The 21178-nt window shown below is 37.0% G+C and overlaps 1 protein-coding gene across 6 annotated transcripts in view; it reads right to left on the minus strand.

The window, feature by feature from the left end:
• Window positions 1-21178, minus strand: part of CYRIB (CYFIP related Rac1 interactor B) — a 108120-nt gene that overhangs the window by 23899 nt on the left and 63043 nt on the right. For 2 of the 6 annotated variants that reach the window (XM_047074190.1, XM_047074191.1), the window contains exons 3-4: window positions 7021-7103; window positions 217-338 (exon numbers count right to left, since the gene is read on the minus strand). In XM_047074190.1, the coding sequence (XP_046930146.1) occupies window positions 217-338; window positions 7021-7093 (195 nt within the window). In that variant the 5' untranslated portion in view covers window positions 7094-7103. Of the gene's footprint in view, window positions 1-216; window positions 339-7020; window positions 7104-8025; window positions 8814-8858; window positions 9366-21178 lie in introns of those variants that run through there. The other 4 variants (XM_047074193.1, XM_047074192.1, XM_047074189.1 and 1 more) reach the window with 4 other exon arrangements.

Genomic DNA, 21178 nt, shown 5'->3' on the forward strand with positions numbered 1-21178 from the left:
TTTAATATACAGAAATTACGTATTTATACAACATTGTTTTCCTTTTTACCCTTGTATCATCAATACAACCACTTTTGAAATAATGCAAGTGATCTTCCTTTAAATATAACACTTAATATGCAATAGAGAATTTGAAAGTATATACAAAACAATGGAGATTAAGAAGAGGGACGTAGTGAATTTTAGTTTATTGGAAAATGTTTAAACATGCTTTACCTCTCGTATTTCATGGCCAGCTCCTCTATATGACTGCAAATCTTCCAAGATACCTTCTGCATCTTTTAATACTACATTCACCTGATTATAAATTTCCTTCTCAGACTCTGTAGGCTGGGCATCTAAATAGCAGGAAAGCACAAAAAAATTTACAGTCACATGATTTTTTTTTTTTTTTAGTACATGTATAACTCTAAACAATGAACAATCCCAATTTCTAAAGATGCCTAACATTTTATTCAATGTTAACTTCACACTTCTTAGAAAAGACTGGTAATTTTTTCATACTTCTACATTTGAATAATTAACCTCAAGTTTGTAAATATCACAAAGGAGCAAGGAAACATCAAACATTATTATTTAAAGTTACAAATCATGGCTTGGTATATATCGTAATCATTACCAATGACTGTGAATGCATGAATAATGATTTACTTTAATCCAACAGAAATGCAAGGTCTACTAATATATCTTGTTCATCTCCAGCTTAAGACTCCCAACTATTTTCCTACAAAGTTCATTTTAATGACTAAGTTTTGATATGAAAAATTAAAAACTATTTTAAAAGAACAGTAGTTAGATGCTCTCCTTTTCTACGGACCACTTTAAATTCTGTGCCAATGAACTTCTGTGCTGATGAGCACAAGGTCAAGAGTCCTGTGCAGAGGAGTTCAACTTATGACATTGCTCCAGAACAAGTAGGCTGCTGAAAACCAGACACTTTCAGCTGCAAAGCTGTTACTGAAATTTTGAAATACGAAATCAAAAGCTGACTCCCCCCATTCTTGGGACTGAGTGAGAGAAAAATGAAGGGAGAATTACAGTCATAAAAAGCATAATCAGGAACACAAACATATGGGCATTTCCACCACCTGTGGTGTCAGCCACAGAACATATGCTAATAGATGACTAAATCTGGATTTCTCTCTGCTAAACTCGAGGTAACAGAAATCCTGTTTTTAATAACTTGGTCATTTGTTTCTCTAAGGAGGAATAAATCTTTTTTATTTAATACTTGGTTTTTTGGTGTTTTTTTTTTGCTTGGAGAAAAATGGGCAATCTGTGAAACTGAGTTTCTCATAAATCATTCCAATTAGACCATGTTCAATGCTACAGTTAAGGCATGAAGCACTGAAAATGATAAACACCATGATTAACATAATGTTTTAGAGAGGAACTGTGCTGGCTGAATTCCTCCACACAAACATTTTTCTTCCGGGGAAAGGGGAGGCAGACCAAATTGATAGTATGAATGGAGAGCATTTCTGAGAACTCCCTTTTGTCTACCACTTGTGAAACTAGTACTTAGACTTCTCTGCACCCACTTCACCTCCCCACAAAATACAATGTCTTTCTTTCTTTCCTTAGAAAAGTTAAAGAAACTTAGTTCACACTTAAAACTAGGGAGTCCACATGCCCAATAACTGTAACGTATTTATTTTGCACATGGGCAAGTCAGAATTCAATTCCACCTCTTAAAACCTGCCAATTAGTCAAAATACACCAGTTTTTTTTTAAATCAACAGAGTATCAAATTTTAACTTCAACATACTCAAAAAGTACAGCAGCAACAATAATAGAGTATCATTCATGTGCAAAGCTAACTCAAGAATTTGTGTTCTCATATCTTGCCTTATTTTCCAAATCTCCTCTAAAAAATCATCTACTTTTTTAATAAAAATACTGTGACAAAATAGTTACACAAGAGGAGCCAAATTAAAACTACTCTGTGTACAAAGTCATAGAGGGATTACTAGGAGCAAATACTGATATTGCAGCTAAATGGTTTTTTTAAAAATCAGGGTTTGTCATTTAGCTGAAGTAATTTTCACATTTAGCCAGACCATAATCTCCAAAGTAACAGACACACACTAAAAAAAAAAAAAAAAAAAAAAAAAAGCACACCTCGCAACTTTTATACTTACACCAGATGCAATAGGGAAAAATACTTTTCTTACATGCAAAACAGCAGTGTTATACTTTTTCATATGGAATTGTGAAACCACAGACATAACATCAATAGTAGACACAGATCATCATTTTACTTCATGAAGTGGGAATTCATGACAAAGGACAATATTTTGACTGTTATATATCAAAAGAGATTTGTCAAGTTTGAAAATACTGAACTGTATTTTTGGTATGGTGACTAGAAGTTAACAGAAAAATGTAACACTGAGACTTACATACAAAAGAAACATTATCAAGTAGATTTAAGTAGACCTTGGAAGTGGTTAATAATTATTAAAAGTTTAGTAAGTACCAAGAAATTTAAAAATAAAGGAGAAGATTCCAGTTCCCCCTAAGGGTGGAAAAATACCCAGCACCACACTGATTAAACACTGTTTAGACTATCACAGGAAAGTCACATTTATAATTTTGAAAGCTGCTGCAGACTGCTGTAGATATGAAGACAAACAAAATAGCAGACAGGTAATAAGCACCACGTTACTGATAGCAAGTCATGCAAAAAGGTGGGAGAAAGACTATAAAAATAAAGCTTTTTTTCAAAAAATGGTATCATATAATGCAACCAAGACTTGTCACTTTGATTTTTCACGGCAAAGAATGAAACACTGTATTACCTAGAGAAAAATCTACCACTTAACCAGCTAACAAAAGGACAAAATAAAGTATCAACTACTGGGAGTAGGAGTAGTGATCAGTCACCAAGCTAAGTTTTAAAAAGCTGTTCAAGGGAATTGAAAGCATGTTTTAGTTGCTCTCATTGTTTGCAGGTAAAATGAAGTATTGCAACAATTTTGTACCACTTTCCTATTAAGGAGTCACTGAAAATAACTGCTGAAACTCGATCTGTTCTGGGACAAAGGGGGCAAAGAGCAGCTATAGAAGAAAAATAACAAAAAGCAAATCGCGTAAAAATTGCAACTGTGATATGGAGTCGTTCTGCTTTGGTCTTGCCCTCAATCATGCGGTAATATTTACGATCTGTCTCCAGAAGTCTCATCGAGGCAGGGACCTCGGTGCACAGTGCATACACTGTATACAGCAGGTAAACTCAGTGCCCAGCAGATTTTCTGTAACACGTATTTGGTGAAAGAATGAGAAGGTACAGAGATATAAATACACCTCCAGCATAAGTTAAAGGAAGCTATAATGCATTTTTACCTCTGTACAAATATAATCCTACATCATTTTAGAAAAATAAATCTAAAAAAAATGCCAGAATAAAGATATCCCAAAATACAGGGCAAAAGCAACTGAAAATATGCAAGAGGTAAAATGGGAAAATAAAGATAGACTACAAGAGTGGATATCAGTAGTTTTACAAGATTGCGGGGGACAAGTCACACAAAAGACACGAGAATTAGAGGAAATGTATGACTAAATGGAAAGGCACTTTAACAAAGAATCAGAGAAAGTAAGACTCTATTCCTCATTTATAAGCCACCACCTCTGTTTACTCTATTTCGGTCTACCTGGAGATAAGTAAATCAAGTTAACTAACAAATACTAAACTTCTACCGTTTATAAAGCATTATGGGAAGGTTGGAGAGGGACATAAAAATAAATAAAAGTCCCTCTTCTCCCGAGAACCACAATTTAATGAACTAATATATACAGTGGTTATTCAGGCTAAAGATCTGCCATTAGAAACAGCTCTTAATGTCATGATAAAATAAGCAATTCCAAAAACCAGAAGAGGCTACACAGCCCCCAATTCAATGCTCTTTTATATACTGCCATTAGCATAACTGCTGCCAAAATTCATGAGGCAGTTCTGGGCTTGTATCTTAATTGAACCATTATTCTTAAAATAAAATCATACAGGTATAATTTCAGAAAAAGGCCCTCTTTCTATGACACCTCAAGGGTAGATAACAATGTCTCACTGAACACAGAAATGTCACCTCATGCCTTAAGACCTTTGTAGATGCTGTTCCTTCTCACTACAGTGTCCTTCCACTACCTTGCCCTGAAACATTCTAACTCACCCTCCCACAACCCAACTCAAAGGTCACCATCAGAAAGTCTTCCATGATGTCCAAACTACTCGCTGCTAGGTACGGTTAATTCCTTGTGATCTACAACTTGAATGTAATTATGTAAATGAAATTATCAGTTTGCATTTCTAACTTACTAGACTGAGAACTCCCCAAAGGCAGGGGTTATATCTTAGTTATCTCTGCATCCCAACATCTACTGGCTGGCACACAGGGGGCAAGCCTTAAATGTGGAACTGAAGTGGAAACCCGTACATGTACCTGCATGCATGTAAATTAAAGGAGTAAGGACTTACAGACATCTTCATTTTGTAAACTACAGGATTCCATCAGATGTTTTATATGCACAAGAATACTTAATGTGTACACAACTTGATACAAAATATCAGTATATCTATCTGTATGGAATTATTTCTATAAGTTGCCCAACCATTGAAATGCAGTGAGCCAGATTTACTCACTGTAAATCTAGATTTATTACTCGCTGTAAATAGATTTATTATTATACTATTCCATCATTCTGAGTGATGGAATGATGGAACAGTATAATAATAAAGTCAAATTACTCTCGTAACCTGAACATTATCATTCAACCTGGAACAATGTAACACCAAATATTCTACTTAATAAAAGAATGTGGCTTTATTCTCAGTAATCACCAGGAACGGGCAAGTCAATTGTGTTGACAATTCTTAGTCTGGCCTACAACCGTTGAAGAGAGGACCCATGTGATGGGCTAAAAAGTCCCTAAAATAGTCTAATGATAAGATCAATTTTTACAAATGCATATTTCCAAAAAGAAGAAAATATGCAAATAGATGAAAGATAAAACTGACTAAGAGAATTCTAATGCTGGAATCAAAAGAAAACATATTTAAAAATCTAGATAAGAAGTAACAACAGGCAAACTCTGGCCTCATATACAGAATACCAGTAAGTGTCAAATGAAAAGTTCTACACTGGCTGATAAAGGCAACAAATATCACCTTTTACTTTACATCTGCCTTTAACAAGTTAACACTTTACCCATAGTTCTTCATTATTGCTTATTTTCCCCCTGGTGGTGTTAGCAATTTTAACGTTCTCCTGCTACTAAATTAGCTATTAAATTTTAAGGATAATGGTCCAAACCCCCAAAGACTAGAAAACCAAGACCAAATAATATTTACAATACTACTCATCTTTAAAATATTTAAAATTCATGCTTCTCACTTGACCAAAACATGATGCTAGGTTTACAAAAAGATCAAGTGCCAAGTCTTGAACAAGATCTTGACCATATCAAAGCCAAGATTCTGCAAATGTAAGGAATTCGAGACAGAATAAAAAGGAGACAGAATAGCAGAAAAATACACAAGACCAGTTTGAAACAGATGCAGATAAACTAAAATACAGCTCTAATGTAAGTCGCCTCGTCTGAAAGAAGAATCTTCAAGTCAGCAATCTGCTTAACATCCCCAAGCTGATTAAAATTCATGCTGAACATGCACTTAAATTGCCATTGCTAAATTGTTGAGAAGGGTCAAGAAAACTAACCTTCATTTAATAACATCTTCCCCTAAAAACCCAACAATTTAATATGGTCCTGATAGTGACATTTTTCTTTGCTAGCCTGTACGCAGGACCCAAACTGTAACAAAGCATCTATAGGAATGTAATAAAAGTAAAAGAACATATCAGAGACCACAAATTATTCCATAAAATAGAGGTAAGCTACAAACTGATGTGTTCCTACCAACTGTCCTGGTTTACAGAAAAAATATTTAAATTATTCACAAAGTAGAATGAACTGTGTAGTAGCACATAAACTAAAGTGAAGTTGATGGAGAATGCAATGACTCTCGGGGGATAGATTTTAAGGGATTTGTTTTTAAAACCAGAAAAGGTCTTAAATTTTAAGTATTTAAAAATCTGTTCAAATGTTTTAATTTCAGATGAAAATGCCCGGGATCACACGACTTTTAACCTTCTATCTCTTCACCCTTTCCTAACAATTTTCTAATAACGTAAGTTAAAACAGCAACATTCACACTGAAACAACCAATTTGATATCATTGTTCTCAATTAGACAACCAGATAAGCTAAAGCGATACAGACAGCCAAAAAGCAAAAGCTTTCCAACATGCACAGGGGTCAATGACACTTACCTGCCACTCTTAGACCATATTACAATAGGTCATGCAACATAAAACAAACAGAAGGCAAATTACTTAAAGGTCTGTGAACCCATTATTTTTCTTTTTATTTAGAGTTAGAACAAAAATGAATTCCTGAAATAAATACATATAATGAGTTTAACTTTTCAAATTATCTGTAAAGATTAAATAATTAAGGTTCACACTTACCTTTTAATATTATGCCCAAATTACTGAGCTTTGAATGGCCTTCATGAACAGATTTGTATTTAAAATACTTCAATAGATACATAGAATGATTAAAACCTAGTCAATTTTTCTCAGCTGCAACAAATTTTTCCCCAAATATGGCTTCTATTAACAAATCTCAAAGTAGCATTTGTCCTTTCCACCACAATTTTTTCATACAAATGTTTTCATCGGAGTATCTCAAATGTTTTCAGTAGAGATCTCCAATTATAAAATAATGTCCAACCAGGAGATAGGACTCTCTCACAAAACTTCAAGTGAAAACATTTTACTACAATGCAATCTATAAAATATGATTTCCAGTTCTAGAAGGCACCAGAAATTTTACTCAAACAATTCATAGCTCAGTCATGCAAAGCAGTTAAAAAGATGGCAAAGTGGAAACATTCGTTTAGTGCAGGACAGACGCAGTCTACGGCAGGCAAAGAGAAATAGATAGAAAATCATCTTCTCACTTTCAAAATCAAGGAAAAAATTTGGCCCCTGCTCAAGGTCTGTGCATGTCAAAACTTTAAGAAGATTCCCCATGTTAAGGTACCTGTCAAGACAAGAATGAGAAAAGAGAAAATATCCCTTTATAAAAAAGAACATCTGAAATTTATTAAAAAAAAAAAAAAAAAAAAGTAACAGGGAAAATGTTCATTAGGCCATGAATTCGTCCTTCAGGGTTGCCCAGACTGTGCTCTGGCAAACAGCAAACCGGGTTCTCAAGGTGTTGGTATGTAGGACCTAGAGGTGAAATGTGGTTTTCCTGCACACAATGGCACAACTGTTGCTCTACTTCTTCTCAAAATTCTCCCAAGACAAGTTTCATTAATGGCCTTATAATGAAAAATTCTTTAAGTATTCCAATAGTGCTAGTATTCTGAAAAAGAAATTTCTTATCAAGAATCATTCACATATAATCTTGTTTAATATTGCACTGAAACAACAATTTATTTCAAAGCCAAATATTAAGAGTTTTGGCCACAGCTCACCTTTGCATTTCATCTTAACACAGAATATTCAACTTACTTCCTGCATGCCATTAAATAATGCATATATTTCTAACCAAATTTGGATTATTTATAAATTTGTGGAAGTTGTTTAAAGTATTGATTCTGGATATGCAGCACGATTCTGGTTTTTTATAAAATTATCAGAGGATTCTGAGCAAACACTGCTGGGCGTAGTCACCAAGGCATACTATTAGAATGTTCATCATAAGGCTGCTTGCTTCATGGACTAATGAAAGGACAGCACTGGCTACAGACTCAACATGATTTTAGCAAATGAAAAACTAAAGAATTATACATATGATGGTGATGTTTGCCTACGACTGAGAAAAAAATCATGCAAACTTTGTTTGATCCCCATATCTTATTAACAAATATTCGGGCCAGCCTTCACTGCGGTGTGAATATAGTTCATCTTTCACCTTTACCATTATGCACCAGCTGTGAAGGGCTAAAGAGACTTACTTTCAAAGTCCAAGAAAAAATGTGCTGCATTGTGGTCTATGTCCCTGGTTAGCACCTTAATGAGATTACCCATGCCAGCAAACCTAAAAATAAAAATGGCAACATCATTTAGTTCCAGTAAAAAAAATTTTAAGCAGAGGCCTGGGATTCGGCAAAGGCTGGCTTGCTCATAATTACCAACAGGTGCAGGTTTATATACTTCTGGCATTGAAAATTTGGAACAACAAAAGCACATTTGGCTCTGAGTTTATAGCTCTTGTCCCTCTTTTCCACATATCAAAAAAGTTACATAAAGCAAGATTGGAAAAAAAGATTAGATTTTTTACATATTACTTGCAATATTTACATTTGATTAATATCTATGCTAATGTTACTCCTTTAAAATGTTTGAGGCATATATTCTCAATTTAAATTAACATCAAAAATAGATCTCTCAAATAAGTAAAGACCGAGACCATTATTTTTAAATAATAGGGATAGTTTCCTTCTTGCAAAATTAAACCCTAATGAGAATACTAGGAAGATGGCATTCAAACCACATTTAACCATTAAAGACTAAACGAAGTTATCAATTGATGACCCATTTAAAAATTTTTACCACACATAAACCAGTATTTCTTACATTTTCTATACTCCTAAGGTTAATTAGACTTTTCACTGTTTCACTCACAGACTGATAATTCAACAGTATCAACTATATACAACCATGTGAAGTATGTCGCTTGGAAGTTAACACAGCAAACAAGCAAAAGGGAGCCAGCAAACATCATCACAACTTAGTAACTTTGCAGAGGATGAACAGTAAAAATAAGGCATTGGCATAAATCTTGTACCAAAATTTGCCATGACTCAGGGAGGATGAAGGTGGAAGGAGGTGTCAGGAACATCCAGGAAACCAAGTTGAAACCTTGAAGTTGCAGTAACTCTAGGGAAGGCAGACCATGAGATCACAGGCACCCCACATCCTCCCCTCTCCAAGTTTCAATATGTTTTCTCCAAATATTAACTGTTGGCAAGTATGAATGAAATGAAAACATAAAAGTAACAATTAATCAATGAATCAACATTGATTGTAATTAATCAACATTTAATCAATGAAAGAAGACATCTTATTATTCACCCCCATTATAAAAAAATCTGAAAAGAGTTAGGACTTTCAGCCACCTGTGTGGTCCATTCCCCTCTTCCTCCACCTACTACTCCCTGGGCAATGGCAGGGGTACCTAACTTTAAGCTTCCCAAAGAGGAAGTAACAGCATATGCATAACAGTTACTTGCTTTAAAGGTCAAAGTGTGGCACAGGGACACACACACTTCTTAGAAAATGTTAAAATTTATTCACAAGTGTTAAATTCACAAATGTTAAAATTTATTCACAAATATGATAAATACTGAAAAGTCCTCTCTCTTTTAAAACAATATTCCTCCAATGGGAGAGGTCAGAATCTATCTTATTTTTGATATTAAAATCCTTATTACACAGAATTTCATTGGAAAGATTTTGTACAATGTCTTACACAGATGGATAAACTGAGGTTAAAGCTAAGAGGAAACAGTTCATCTTAAATACCTTATACACTGTAAAAAGTTCAATTCTAAGCTTTTATACACGGAAAGTACAAGCATTTTTCCAAAATCATCACATCCAAATAAGATCTCACACTGGTTACCAAATTTACTCAAGAGTTACTTTTTTCCTTTGAAACCATTTGGAAATAGTATATCTCACAGCTTTAATTTATGGAATATTTGTTTCCAAACATATATAAATTCCCTACCAAGAACTAAGAGCAGATATACAAAGAATTACCTAATGGTATCAAAACTTCAACTACAGATGGGAAATAAGCATAAGAAAGAAGTGTAATGTCTCTAAGAGGAAAAAGGCATCACACCGTCTGGTGGTTAAGAGTGTACTCTATGGAATGAAACCAGAATTCCAACTCTAGCTGACAAGCTGCCTGACCTTGAGGATGCTAATTAATCTTTCTGGGACTCATTTTCTTCAACAGTAAAATATACAAATCAGAGTAACTATTTTAAAGGGTTATGAGAACTCAATGAGATTAAGCACTGACTTGTTAGCACAGTGTCTGGCACACAAAATGCCCAATAAATGTTGGCTGTTGTTGTCACTGTCACCTGAAAATCACAAACTAACTCTCAAAAAATAAGAGCTCTACTTCTTTAATACAAACCAGAGTCAAGTTATTAATGAATTTCAATGTTATAAATCAGAGTAAATAACAAAGCCCAAGTTTAGTCCATTTTTGCCAAGAAATATCCTATGAGATCATCATCAGGTACAGGGAGGAAGGGAGATTAGGTTTCCTTACCTTTTTACTTGTATGCATAGTCGATCCTCAAGGAAAATAATCAAAATTGGCCAAGTTTGTCTGCTCCGTTTTCCCACATCTCCCTCTGTAAACTTCTTCCACTATTTGGTCCTTCTTTCAAGGCACCCTAGCCTAATGTGACCCTAAACTGCTCAAAGTGCATCGTACTTAGTCCTGACCTATTTATTCTCCACAAGTACTCAAAAATCTAGAATTTCTTACCTTTTCATCCCAAACACAGACACTTAGTTTGAAAATGGCCCAGCGTATCTGGTACAGGTTTCTCAACCCCAGCACTATTAACATTTGGGGATGAATAGTTCTTTTGCGGAGAAGGGTCTGTCTCATACTACAGGACGTTTAGCAACATCCTGGGCCTATTTGTACTAGAGGCCACCAGTAACCCAACACACTAGTTGTGACAACCAAAAATGACTCAAGAGATTGCCAAATGTCCCCAAGAAGAATCATCCCTGCTTGAGAACCACTGATGTAGTACAACTGTGGTCCAAGGCAGAAAGTCTCCTTACCATACAATACTCAAGGCAGATCTAGTACCCAAAGCACATTGTATGTGTCTCTTTGAACAAAAACTCATGGAATTTGGGGAGCCAGCCTGGCTCAATTGGAGGAGCATGCGACTCTTGATCTTGGGGTGATGAGTTCAAGCCCTGTGTTGGGTGTACAGAGTACTTAAATAATTTTTAAAAGAAAAATTTTTTAACGTTTATTTATTTTTGAGACAGAGGGAGACAGAGCATGAGCAGGGGAGGGGCAGAGAGAGAGGGAGACAGAGAATCCGAAGCAGGCTCCAGGCTCTGCTGAGCTGTCAGCACAGAGCCTGATGCGGGGCTCAAATTCACGAACTGTGAGATCATGACCTGAGCTGAAGTCAGACACTCAACCAGCTGAGCCACCCAAACATCCCAAAATAAATAACTTCTTTTAAAACTCACAGAGTTTTTCAAAGATCTGAAAACAGTTCACCATAACACTATCAGTTGTCATATCTTTTTAATAATGATAAACAAATTAAAACCATATCCCTGTCTGGCATAGTTTAACTCCTTAGGCAAAAACACAACAAAAAGTCCCCATCATCCTCTGACTGCAGCAAATATGAGATGGTAGCTAACTGTCAACCTGTCAGCTCTGGTAGGCACCAGATGGCGTGGGTCCAAACTCCAGCTCTGCCATTTCCTTCCAAGCTTTGCAACTGTAGTCAAGTTTCCTAATTTCTCCGTGCCTCATCTGTAAACTGTGCATAATATGAATATCCACTGCAGAAGGTTCCTAAAATCATTAAATGGGTTAACAGAAGCAAAAACATTCAGTGACTATGCTTGGCAATCTCTCTGCTGCAGAACCCATGGAATGTGTGTGGCAGCCCTATTTCCTGCCATACAGGAAGCCAGTCTGTCACAAAAGGATAAAGCCAGCATGCACTAGAGAAAAGTGTCCTAAGGTCCTCAAGTCATTGATTTCTATCTCTACTTGTTCCTGAATTCTAGCTGCCATTTCCCTCAGTTTAGCTGCTGGATTTTCCTCTGGTTTTAAGATATCCTAAGTTCTTTCAATCAATTTCCTTTTTTACCTGTTTAGTTGAGGTGGGTTTCCATCATTTACATCTAAAAAAGTTCTAATAACATTTCTAAGTTTCAGATCAACAAATGAATGTGACAAAGAGATACTAAAAGATATAAAAAATTTTTCAGATTATATAAAACTTGGGCCAAAACATTTGATATACTTCAGAAGCACAATTTCAAAGTAAATAATATTATAATTTAAAATAATAAACTGTAAATCTTACAACATCTGAATTTAGAAGGAAAAATCTAAAGATTCTCTTTCAAATTACTTGTATCGTAATCCCTGGATTAAACTAAATATTATAAGCATTTACTAAAAAGCTAAAAAGAAATTTAACACACAGACACCAGATCCAGGTTACTTCAAGTGTTCACAGTATTTCTGGTAAAATTCTGCGACTAGGAGCCTTTATGTTACAGGTCTGCTTCAAAGTTCGTGAATTATCTGGAAAGGAACTTGCTCTTCTGGGCCTAAAGTCTGTGGAATGTATTTTTGAGCTCATGAAAGGCACTTAATAAATACATTAGATCATTTTCCCATAAAACATTTGAAAAGAAGCTTCTTTAATTAGAGAAGCCAACAGAAACACAACTGTATGTTAATACACTATCGCCTCCCTTTCTACAAAATTCCTAAGAGATGTTGTTGCTTCATTTACCCTTTTGAGCTCAGGGGGGGGGCTTTATAATGCTCTCTTCTGCCCAGAATGCTAGTTGCAAAGATTTTCCCATGGCTGGCTTTTTTTTTTTTTTTTTTTCCCATTCTTCAGGCCCCTCAAATGTCCCCTCTTCGGACTAGTTTTTGTCTGCCATCTTTTTGCATAGAAGTTTACCACTACATCTCATTACCTTCTATCACATCACCTAACTTCTTCCTTCAGCATACTGAACACAATCTGAATTACTCTATTCGCTTAGTGTCAGTCTCCTTCACATCCACTTTATAAACTTCGTATACCTGGGTGAGGGATGAGAAAAAAGAAAAGCTCACAAATGTACTGCTTAGCATCCCTATAAATGAGGATTTCTTCAATTTGGCATTGTTAACATTTAAACCACAGAATTCTTCGCTGTGGGGCTGTCCTGGGCACTGTAGGACGTGTAGCGGCATCTTCTGAAGGCCTCTACGCACTAGATAACTGGTATCACCCCAGCACCCGGTTGTAATAACCAACAATACAATACCTCCAGATGTTGCCAAATACCTCCTGGGGGCAGAATTGCCCCCGTGAAGAACCTCTACTTTAAACATATGGCCACTAACATGAAGCACAGCCTCAGTTCCGCCCCATAATCCTACTATGCATCTCCAATCAACCTACTCTCCCAATTGACCAGGTGACCGTTCCACAAGGCTTGATTTTTCATCTCAAACCTCTAACAATCTATCCTCCGTCCTCACATGCAAGACATGACCTCACTACACTGTTTACAGAAAAAAGAAAGAAAATCCTCTACTGTTCTTTCTACCACCCTTTCTTCATCAATAACCAGTCTACCCTCTGCACCTGTTCCTGAGACACAACCTGGTTCTACAAGGCTTCATGTCTCCTCTACATCATCTTGCCTGTCCTCCTTTTTTTATTCATTTATTTTTAAGTTTGCTTATTTATTTTCTGAGTGAGAGCAAGCAGGGGAGGGGCTGGGAGACAGGGAGAGAGAGATTCATTCCCACACAGGCTTCGCACCGTCAGTGCAGAGCCCGACGGGGCTTGAACTCATGAACTATGAGATCATGACCTGAGCCGAAATCAAGAGTTGGATGCTTTACTGACTGAGCCACCCAGGCGCACCCTTGCCTGTCGTTGCAGCAAGAACTTGCCACGTAAGCTACCTATAGTTATTGCCTTCTACTTTTTACCTCCCACTCTTTCAGCTCATTCCAATCTGGCTTTTATTCCCACCAATACAAAGAAGCTGGTCCCTGTCAAGGTCACAGAAACCTGCATCCAGCTAAATCCAAAGGGCAATTCTCACACTTCAACTTACTGGATCTCTTAATAGCCTTTGACCCAGTCTGTCACACGTCTTCCTGAAATACTTTCTTCGTCTAACATTTAGAACAACCCATTTTTCCTGAGTTTCTTTCGTACTTCATGGCTTTTCTTTTTCCATCCCTTTCCCTTTGGCATCGGTAGTTACTTCTATCTTAAACAAAACAAAAACTTACCTTGACTGTGCTTCCCTCACCAGTTCCCACCCTACCCCTTGCTTCTTTTTGCAACAAAATTCCTCAAGAGAGTGGCTTGCACTCATCATCTTGTATCTCTCTCCATCTCTGTTAAGCCCCCTCTCTCCAACCTGGCTTCTGCCCAACCATACACCAACAAAATCGTTCTGGCAAGGTCATCAAATGAACCGCATGTTACTAATCCCAATGGTCAATTCTCAAGACCTCAACTTACTTCCTCTGTCAGCACCGCCTGACATAACTGACTCTCCCTCCTCCTCAGTACACTTTTCTCATCAGTTTAAAAGACACCCCATCTTACCTCGTTTGCTGCTATTCTAGCCTTCTTCTTGCCACCATCACCTCTTGTCAGGATTACTTCAAAAGCCTGCTTCTACTTTTGCGTTCTATTACAATCTGTTTTTGTTACAAAAGGCAAAGCAATCTCTTAAAAATATAAATCAACCACATACCTTCTCTGCTCAAAAACATGCAATGGCTTACTGACACACTCAGAATAAAATCCAAACTTCTTACGAGGCCCTGCAAAACCCTACATGATCTGTCCGACGTCCTCTGGCCTCACCTCCCATTGTTCTTCACAACAGCCTGTTGCCGTTTCTCTAATGCAACAAGATTTCTCTCCTTTGGAAGCTCTGTACCTTTTTCCCTAGCTGGAACGTTCTGTCCACGGACCTTCAAGCGACAAACTACCATACTTCACTGAGGTCGCTGCTTAATTAGACCACCTCAGAGAGGCCTTCCTTGACTAGCCCATCTGTAGTATGGCTTCCTCTTCCCAAACCAGTGTTTATCACCAACCATACGTCTATCACGTATTTCTACCTTTATCTACTTGCTGCCTGCACTGCAAGGTGCACTTTTAAGAAGGCAGGGGATCTGCTGTAACACCACTCTACCCCCAGCACCTGGAACACTCGGGGATGTTGTAGGTAGTATAGACATTTGATGAATGAATGAATGACTGCAAAAACACAGAAAACTAAAAATCTGTGAAGTTTCAGAAGTGTTCCAAGAAGGGGAGAGGAAAAAGCAAAATAAATACAACTGAAAACTGACAAGAAAACAAAAGGCCTGGGAATTTAGAAAGAGCACATGTTTTCCTAGTCAGATCAATGAAGTCTGTCTCTCACTCTCTCAGTAAAAGCCAGTAGGCTTCTGTGCAACTAATAAGAATTTTTGAAATGTTAAATATCAGAGAAATAAAGTGATAGGAGTATACATGAGTATCCAGAAAGTCTACAGTATGCCCAAATAACAAAGCAAAAACATAATATCCTTCCGGAACCATAAATATGGCTCTAAAGTAAAAATGGAGATCAGCCTATATCATAGTTCTCATCTTTGGAAAATTGAGGAGCATTCGTAACATTAAAGAAAAAAAAAAAAAGCTTGGAAAATGTGGGTTTAAGAATTTAGTTTCCTTTTTAAACCATTAAGTCTTCCCCCAAAAGTCCTATTTGGGAATTCTTCAAATCTGAGAAAGAATTAAAAACAACAGTGTCAATCCTGCTCTGTCAAAATTTTACAAGGAGGACAAACTCCAATATCAGCCCAACATCCATTTTCATCGTCAACACAGATAAGTGAACAAAGAACACAAAGAAATATGATAAAGTGTTAGAGAAAAAGGAGATACTGAAAAACATACTTTGTTCTCTCTAAAAAAAAAAACTTCACAACAGATTTTATAAGAATGCCTTAATAGAATTCCATATCTTCCAATTTACAGTGACTAAAAGTGTGTGAATGGGGAAAAAACTTATCAAACAGTAACTATAAACTGCCAACCACTTCTAGTGTTGAAGACGAAGAACTTCTTGTATTTACCCAAGCTCTGAATCCTAGGCAAAAAGGTCTTCGAGAAAATACAGTACTATAAAATGGTGCTGAATTATATTCTGTTGTGCATAAAAACATTATTTAATATTACATACGCTATTTCTCTGTATCATCAAGACATTTAGATCTGTAGAAACAACGGGAAGCCTTTAAAATTGACAAGATAGTGGGTTAATGTGGAATTCAGCCACACTTTGGCTTTGTCTGCCAAGAAATTTCTGGTTCTCATAAAACATGTACCACGAATTTAAAGAAATATTAACAGAATGTGAAATCAGTAATGAAAAATATGGTCAAATTTTCACTAACAGTGGCACACATATGATGAATGGAGGCCAAGAGTAGCTAAGGAATCCCAAACTTGAGCTTTGTTCACACTCTTCAGCTGTGTGTTCAGAAACTAATTATAACACCATATAACAAAATATATTTTGCATGAGCAAAAATATAGTAAATCACTTTCATAATTCTCCAAAAACAAACCACCAGATATACAGGAGACTGGGGAGTTGTTTTGTCATACACTCAATCAAGCACCTAAGTTTATGTTAAAAAAAATCTACTTTAACATTAGAAAAAATTAATATTGCACTCTGAATAACACTGCCAACAGAAACAAAATTACTAATAAGCAATGGTTCTTTCAGATAAAGTAATTCACCTGCTGGAACCCGTTTAAACAATAACTAAATTGTCAGGCTCTTACAGAGTAATTACAAAATACAGAGAGTAATTACAAACTACTAATTACAAAAATATAGGACATATGCTGGAATGATCCTTCTAATCAATCGACTACATAGAAAACGTTACAATTAGGTGAATGCAAAGTTGAAAGGCAGGTAGAAATTCACAGTTTTGCTATCCTGCAAGTCAGTTACCAAACTCCAATGCCAGATTTCTGGATCTAAGGTTTAATGACAAACATTTCTCAAGTGATTGCATAAAGCAGCAAGTACAAGCTAAAATAGCAGACTTCAAAAAATTTCAAATGGTATCAACAATTTCACTTTGCACATCTGCTTCTAAAAATATGCAGGCACCATCCCCTTCAAATACTGCACCAAGTCTTGCTTGCACAACTCCTTCTATGAAACGACATCACCATTTGAAAGCAAATGTTGATTTAATATTGCAAACGAACAGTAGAGTGACTCCAGGAGTAATCTAGCAGTTGACAACAGTATAAGAACAAAATATTTTCAGTATGTCAAACTTTAAAACTCTGTTAAAATTAGTTAACATCGTAATAATTAACATTTTGATAAATTTTCAATTAATGTATGCCAGATGTGTGTTTTATGATGATTTTTGGCTTTGGCTTTCGCTGAATATTGACCTTATTGGCCAAACATGTATTTGGTGCATCTACAATAAAAGCACACAAAGTAAATCTTCAACACAGCACAGAATAAATATCCAATAAACACCTACTGAATTAATTTAAGAACTGTAAACAGGTGAGATCCAGTGGCATTTCTTTATTTGAAGGATGAGTTAGGTACACAATAATTTAAAGGAGAGTCATAATCACAATTCCTTCTTAGTTCTAACATGGCTGCAACTCACATTAGGAACACAGCGGTTGATTGTACTGGTGGGAAACCAATGGTTAGCTGAGTGCCATCAAAATGGAGAGAAAAAACAACTCAAACGAGCCTAACGATAAAGCATCTATAATAATTATCCTGACATTATACTATCTGCTCTACTGATTGCACTACAAATGCACATCACACCGGAACCGTCTCGGACCTTTGTCTCCCGATTTCTTTCTTTCCCCCCTTCTCTCCAACAAGAGAAGCTGCTAAACAGGTTCGTTCATTGTTCTAGCACAATGATGATGTCTGAACAACAAATATTTGTTCGATAAATGGCAAAGCCAAGACTTTCCTTTTCCTCTTGTCCCTGTTGTGTTCTGATCTTTACGTGGTAAACATGTTTAAGCAGAACCTAAGCTCCCAGGACTTCAGCTCTCTCCCACTCCTGGTTCTACCACACTTGATAAAATATGTAGACTGAGCAGTCCCTCTGGGACTCTGTATTCACAGGGTTTTTCCCTATCACTTGTATTCCTAAGACTATCTGAGCATGAGCAATCCAAGAACTCAAATTGTGAAAGCATGAAAACGGTGGCCCTGTACTTAAATCAGCAAAGACATATGAATACTGTGTAGTCAAAAAGGTTGACTGTGACAGTTAATTTACTCTCACCCCCAAGCCCATCCTTCTATAATCTGCTTTTAATGTTAGGACTAAGAAGCTGAAGACTGTATTTCTTAGACTACTTTGTTACCTGGCTTCTCACTGGACCCCATCAGCTATAAGGAAATTGGAAGGTGGGAAGAAAGAAGGTCCCTCTTTTGGGGCACCTGGCTAGCTCAATCAGAAGAGCATGCGACTCTTGATCTCAGGGTCCTGTGTTCAAGCCCCACGTTGGGTAGATTACTTAAATAAAACTAAAAAAAGAAGGTTTCTCTTTTGTTTCTCAAGTTCTGTCAGCATTTCCTGTCATCAAAAGCTCCATTTGGCTCTAGGCTCTAGCTTCCTGGGGAATGCCTTACAGTGCCTGGCCCCCTCCAAGAGGTCTGAGCTTCCAGCCTTATGGAGTTCCTCCTTCAAGCTCCAAAATTCTGCCTAACCTACCTCATCCCTTCTTTTCCCCCAGCTCCAGAATTGACAGTTGCTTCCTGCGGTTACCATTAATATCTTAGTTACCTCATGTAACTTAATACATATTTGGTCTTTACCGCCCCCTCCCCCATGCCTAACCTAGAGCTCCTAAATCCCTTGGAACTTCGGGAGTGACAGAAGCATCTCTTATTTTAATGAGTCCCCCAGACAGCTTTAAGACTAGGGCTGGATGCCAGAAAGACAAGGTATACTCAGGTTTCAGCCTTATCTCCTGACCTCTGGTGAGGGGAGAGGGACTGGAGATTGGATGGATCACCAATGGCCTATGATTTATAATCAGTCATGCCTACATAATGGGACCTCCATCAAAACCCCTAAATCAAGGAGTCTGAGGAAATTCCAAGCTAGTAAACGCATCCACATGGGAAGGAAACATATTCCAACTGCATGGGGACAGAAGCCCCTATGTTCAGGGCACTTCCAGACCTCATCCTATATACCTCTTCACCTGGCTGTTCACTTGTACCCTTTATAAAGTCCTTTATAATAAACTGGTACTAGTATAAGTAAAGTGTTTTTCTGCGTTCTGTGAGCCATTATAGCAAATTATCAAACTGAGGAAGGAGTCATGGGAACCCCTACCACCTTTCACAGCTGGATGGTCAGAAGTAAAGGAGACTGAAGACTTGTGAATGGCATCTGGAGTAGAACGGAGTCTTGTAGGACGAAGCCCTTACCCTGAGAAGTCTGTACACCAACTCTACATCAAGTCAGAATCAAAATGAACTGCAGGACACCCAGTTGGTGTCTGGGGAGTTGGGAGAATTGGCTGGCATGGGGGGAAAAAGCCCCACACATTTGGTATCAGAAGTGGTTTTGGAAAACAGTTCAGAATTAACGTCAGCAGTGTTGTGAGTAAAAACACGCACACCTCAGCATCCTCTTTTTGCTCAGGCTTCCAACATTTGTGTAAATAAATCCTTACATTAAATCCCTTTTAAAAATACCTAGCATGGTTTCTGCTATCCTGGTTGAAATCTGACTGGTACAGAGGAAGTTGTGGAGAGTAGCTTAGTCCTTACCTTTACCAACAATATCTAATCTATCATCATCAGGTACTAGTGTGTAGCTATTAATAAAGTGATCCTTTGACTCTCCTTCCTTTGTAAAATGTAAAGGAGGAGAAGCAGGATTCAGGTATTACTAGGTGCCCAGCCATAATACCACCAGAGAAGTACTGAAACCTCACCATAAATCCCTAGCACACGTCAAGAGCAATACATTAGTCTAGTAATTACATGGAGAGAAGTTACTTGCCTTAAAGAAACGTAACATAAATGTACAACTGAACTGAAATTGGGACAATTGATTTCTAGTCTTGACTCTCTCACAAAATACATGACTTCACACAGTACTTGTCAGACTGAATCTCTCCCATTGCTCTGGCTAGGACTCTACATATGTTACACTGCATCTTTCCTAATGCTGACATCTAGTGGATACACTTAGATTTAGTATTATTTTAAAACGAAAACTCTCATTTACACTACTTTAAATAAAAGACTCACTAGTATGACTGGCTATATGCAATAAACACAATAAATCAGGAGACCAACACTGCTCCCTAAATGGAAGTGAACCATGATAAATTAATATTACATCAGATTGTCATGGCATCTTTGAGCTTGATTCAGAGATTACTAGTAATAGTACTCTTCCATGCTTCCAGCCATTAATAATTAAACCACCAATGCAAATTACCGCCTGAGGTGTAGATTGAAAAGAAATGCTTCCTGCTACAATGTCTTGCCTCAGGTACAGACAGGGTATGAGAGAACTGATACAAAGTTCCAAGTAGTTTAAGAAATTTACAGAATGGTGATGGGAATACGAAAAAAACAAAAAACAAAAACACTGAAACTCAAAATTACCTACAAGGATTATGAAGGTTTTTCTTGAAAAAATATGGTCCTCAGACAAAAAAAACAGTATCGTCAACTCACTTTCTTAAAGTGTACCACTATTTTGAAATCCACGTAAAATCATATACACATGTAAGGTAAAATATATATTTAAAATTCGAGAGAATGATAAACATGAAATTTTAAATACTGGTTATCTCTGGGGAGAAACAAGCCCATAGGACCAGGCAACTTCAAAGGCATGGGTAACATTTCAGTTCCTCAATTACTGGTGGATTCAGGGGAGTCTCTTAGGCTTCCACATTTACAAATAAAGGTATTCTTTTATATGTATCAGTAATTTAAAATATGTTTTAATGTAAAGTCACTAATGCTCAAAGAACACATATGACTCATTCAAAGGTGCTCCCAGGGGCGCCTGGGTGGCTCAGTCAGTTGAGCGTCCGACTTCGGCTCAGGTCGTGATCTCACGGTTCGTGGGTTCAAGCCCCGCATCAGGCCCTGTGCTGACAGCTCAGAGCCTGGAGCCTGCTTTGGATTCTGTGTCTCCCTCTCTCTCTCTGCCCCTAACCCACTCGCATTCTATCTCTGTCTCTCTCAAAAATAAATAAACATTAAAAAAAATTAAAAACAAAA

The sequence above is a fragment of the Lynx rufus genome, unplaced genomic scaffold (assembly GCF_022079265.1).
Source record: "Lynx rufus isolate CCGP_SWC_20201006 ecotype Redwood Valley unplaced genomic scaffold, mLynRuf1.p SCAF_12, whole genome shotgun sequence".
NCBI classification, from domain to species: Eukaryota; Metazoa; Chordata; class Mammalia; order Carnivora; family Felidae; genus Lynx; species Lynx rufus.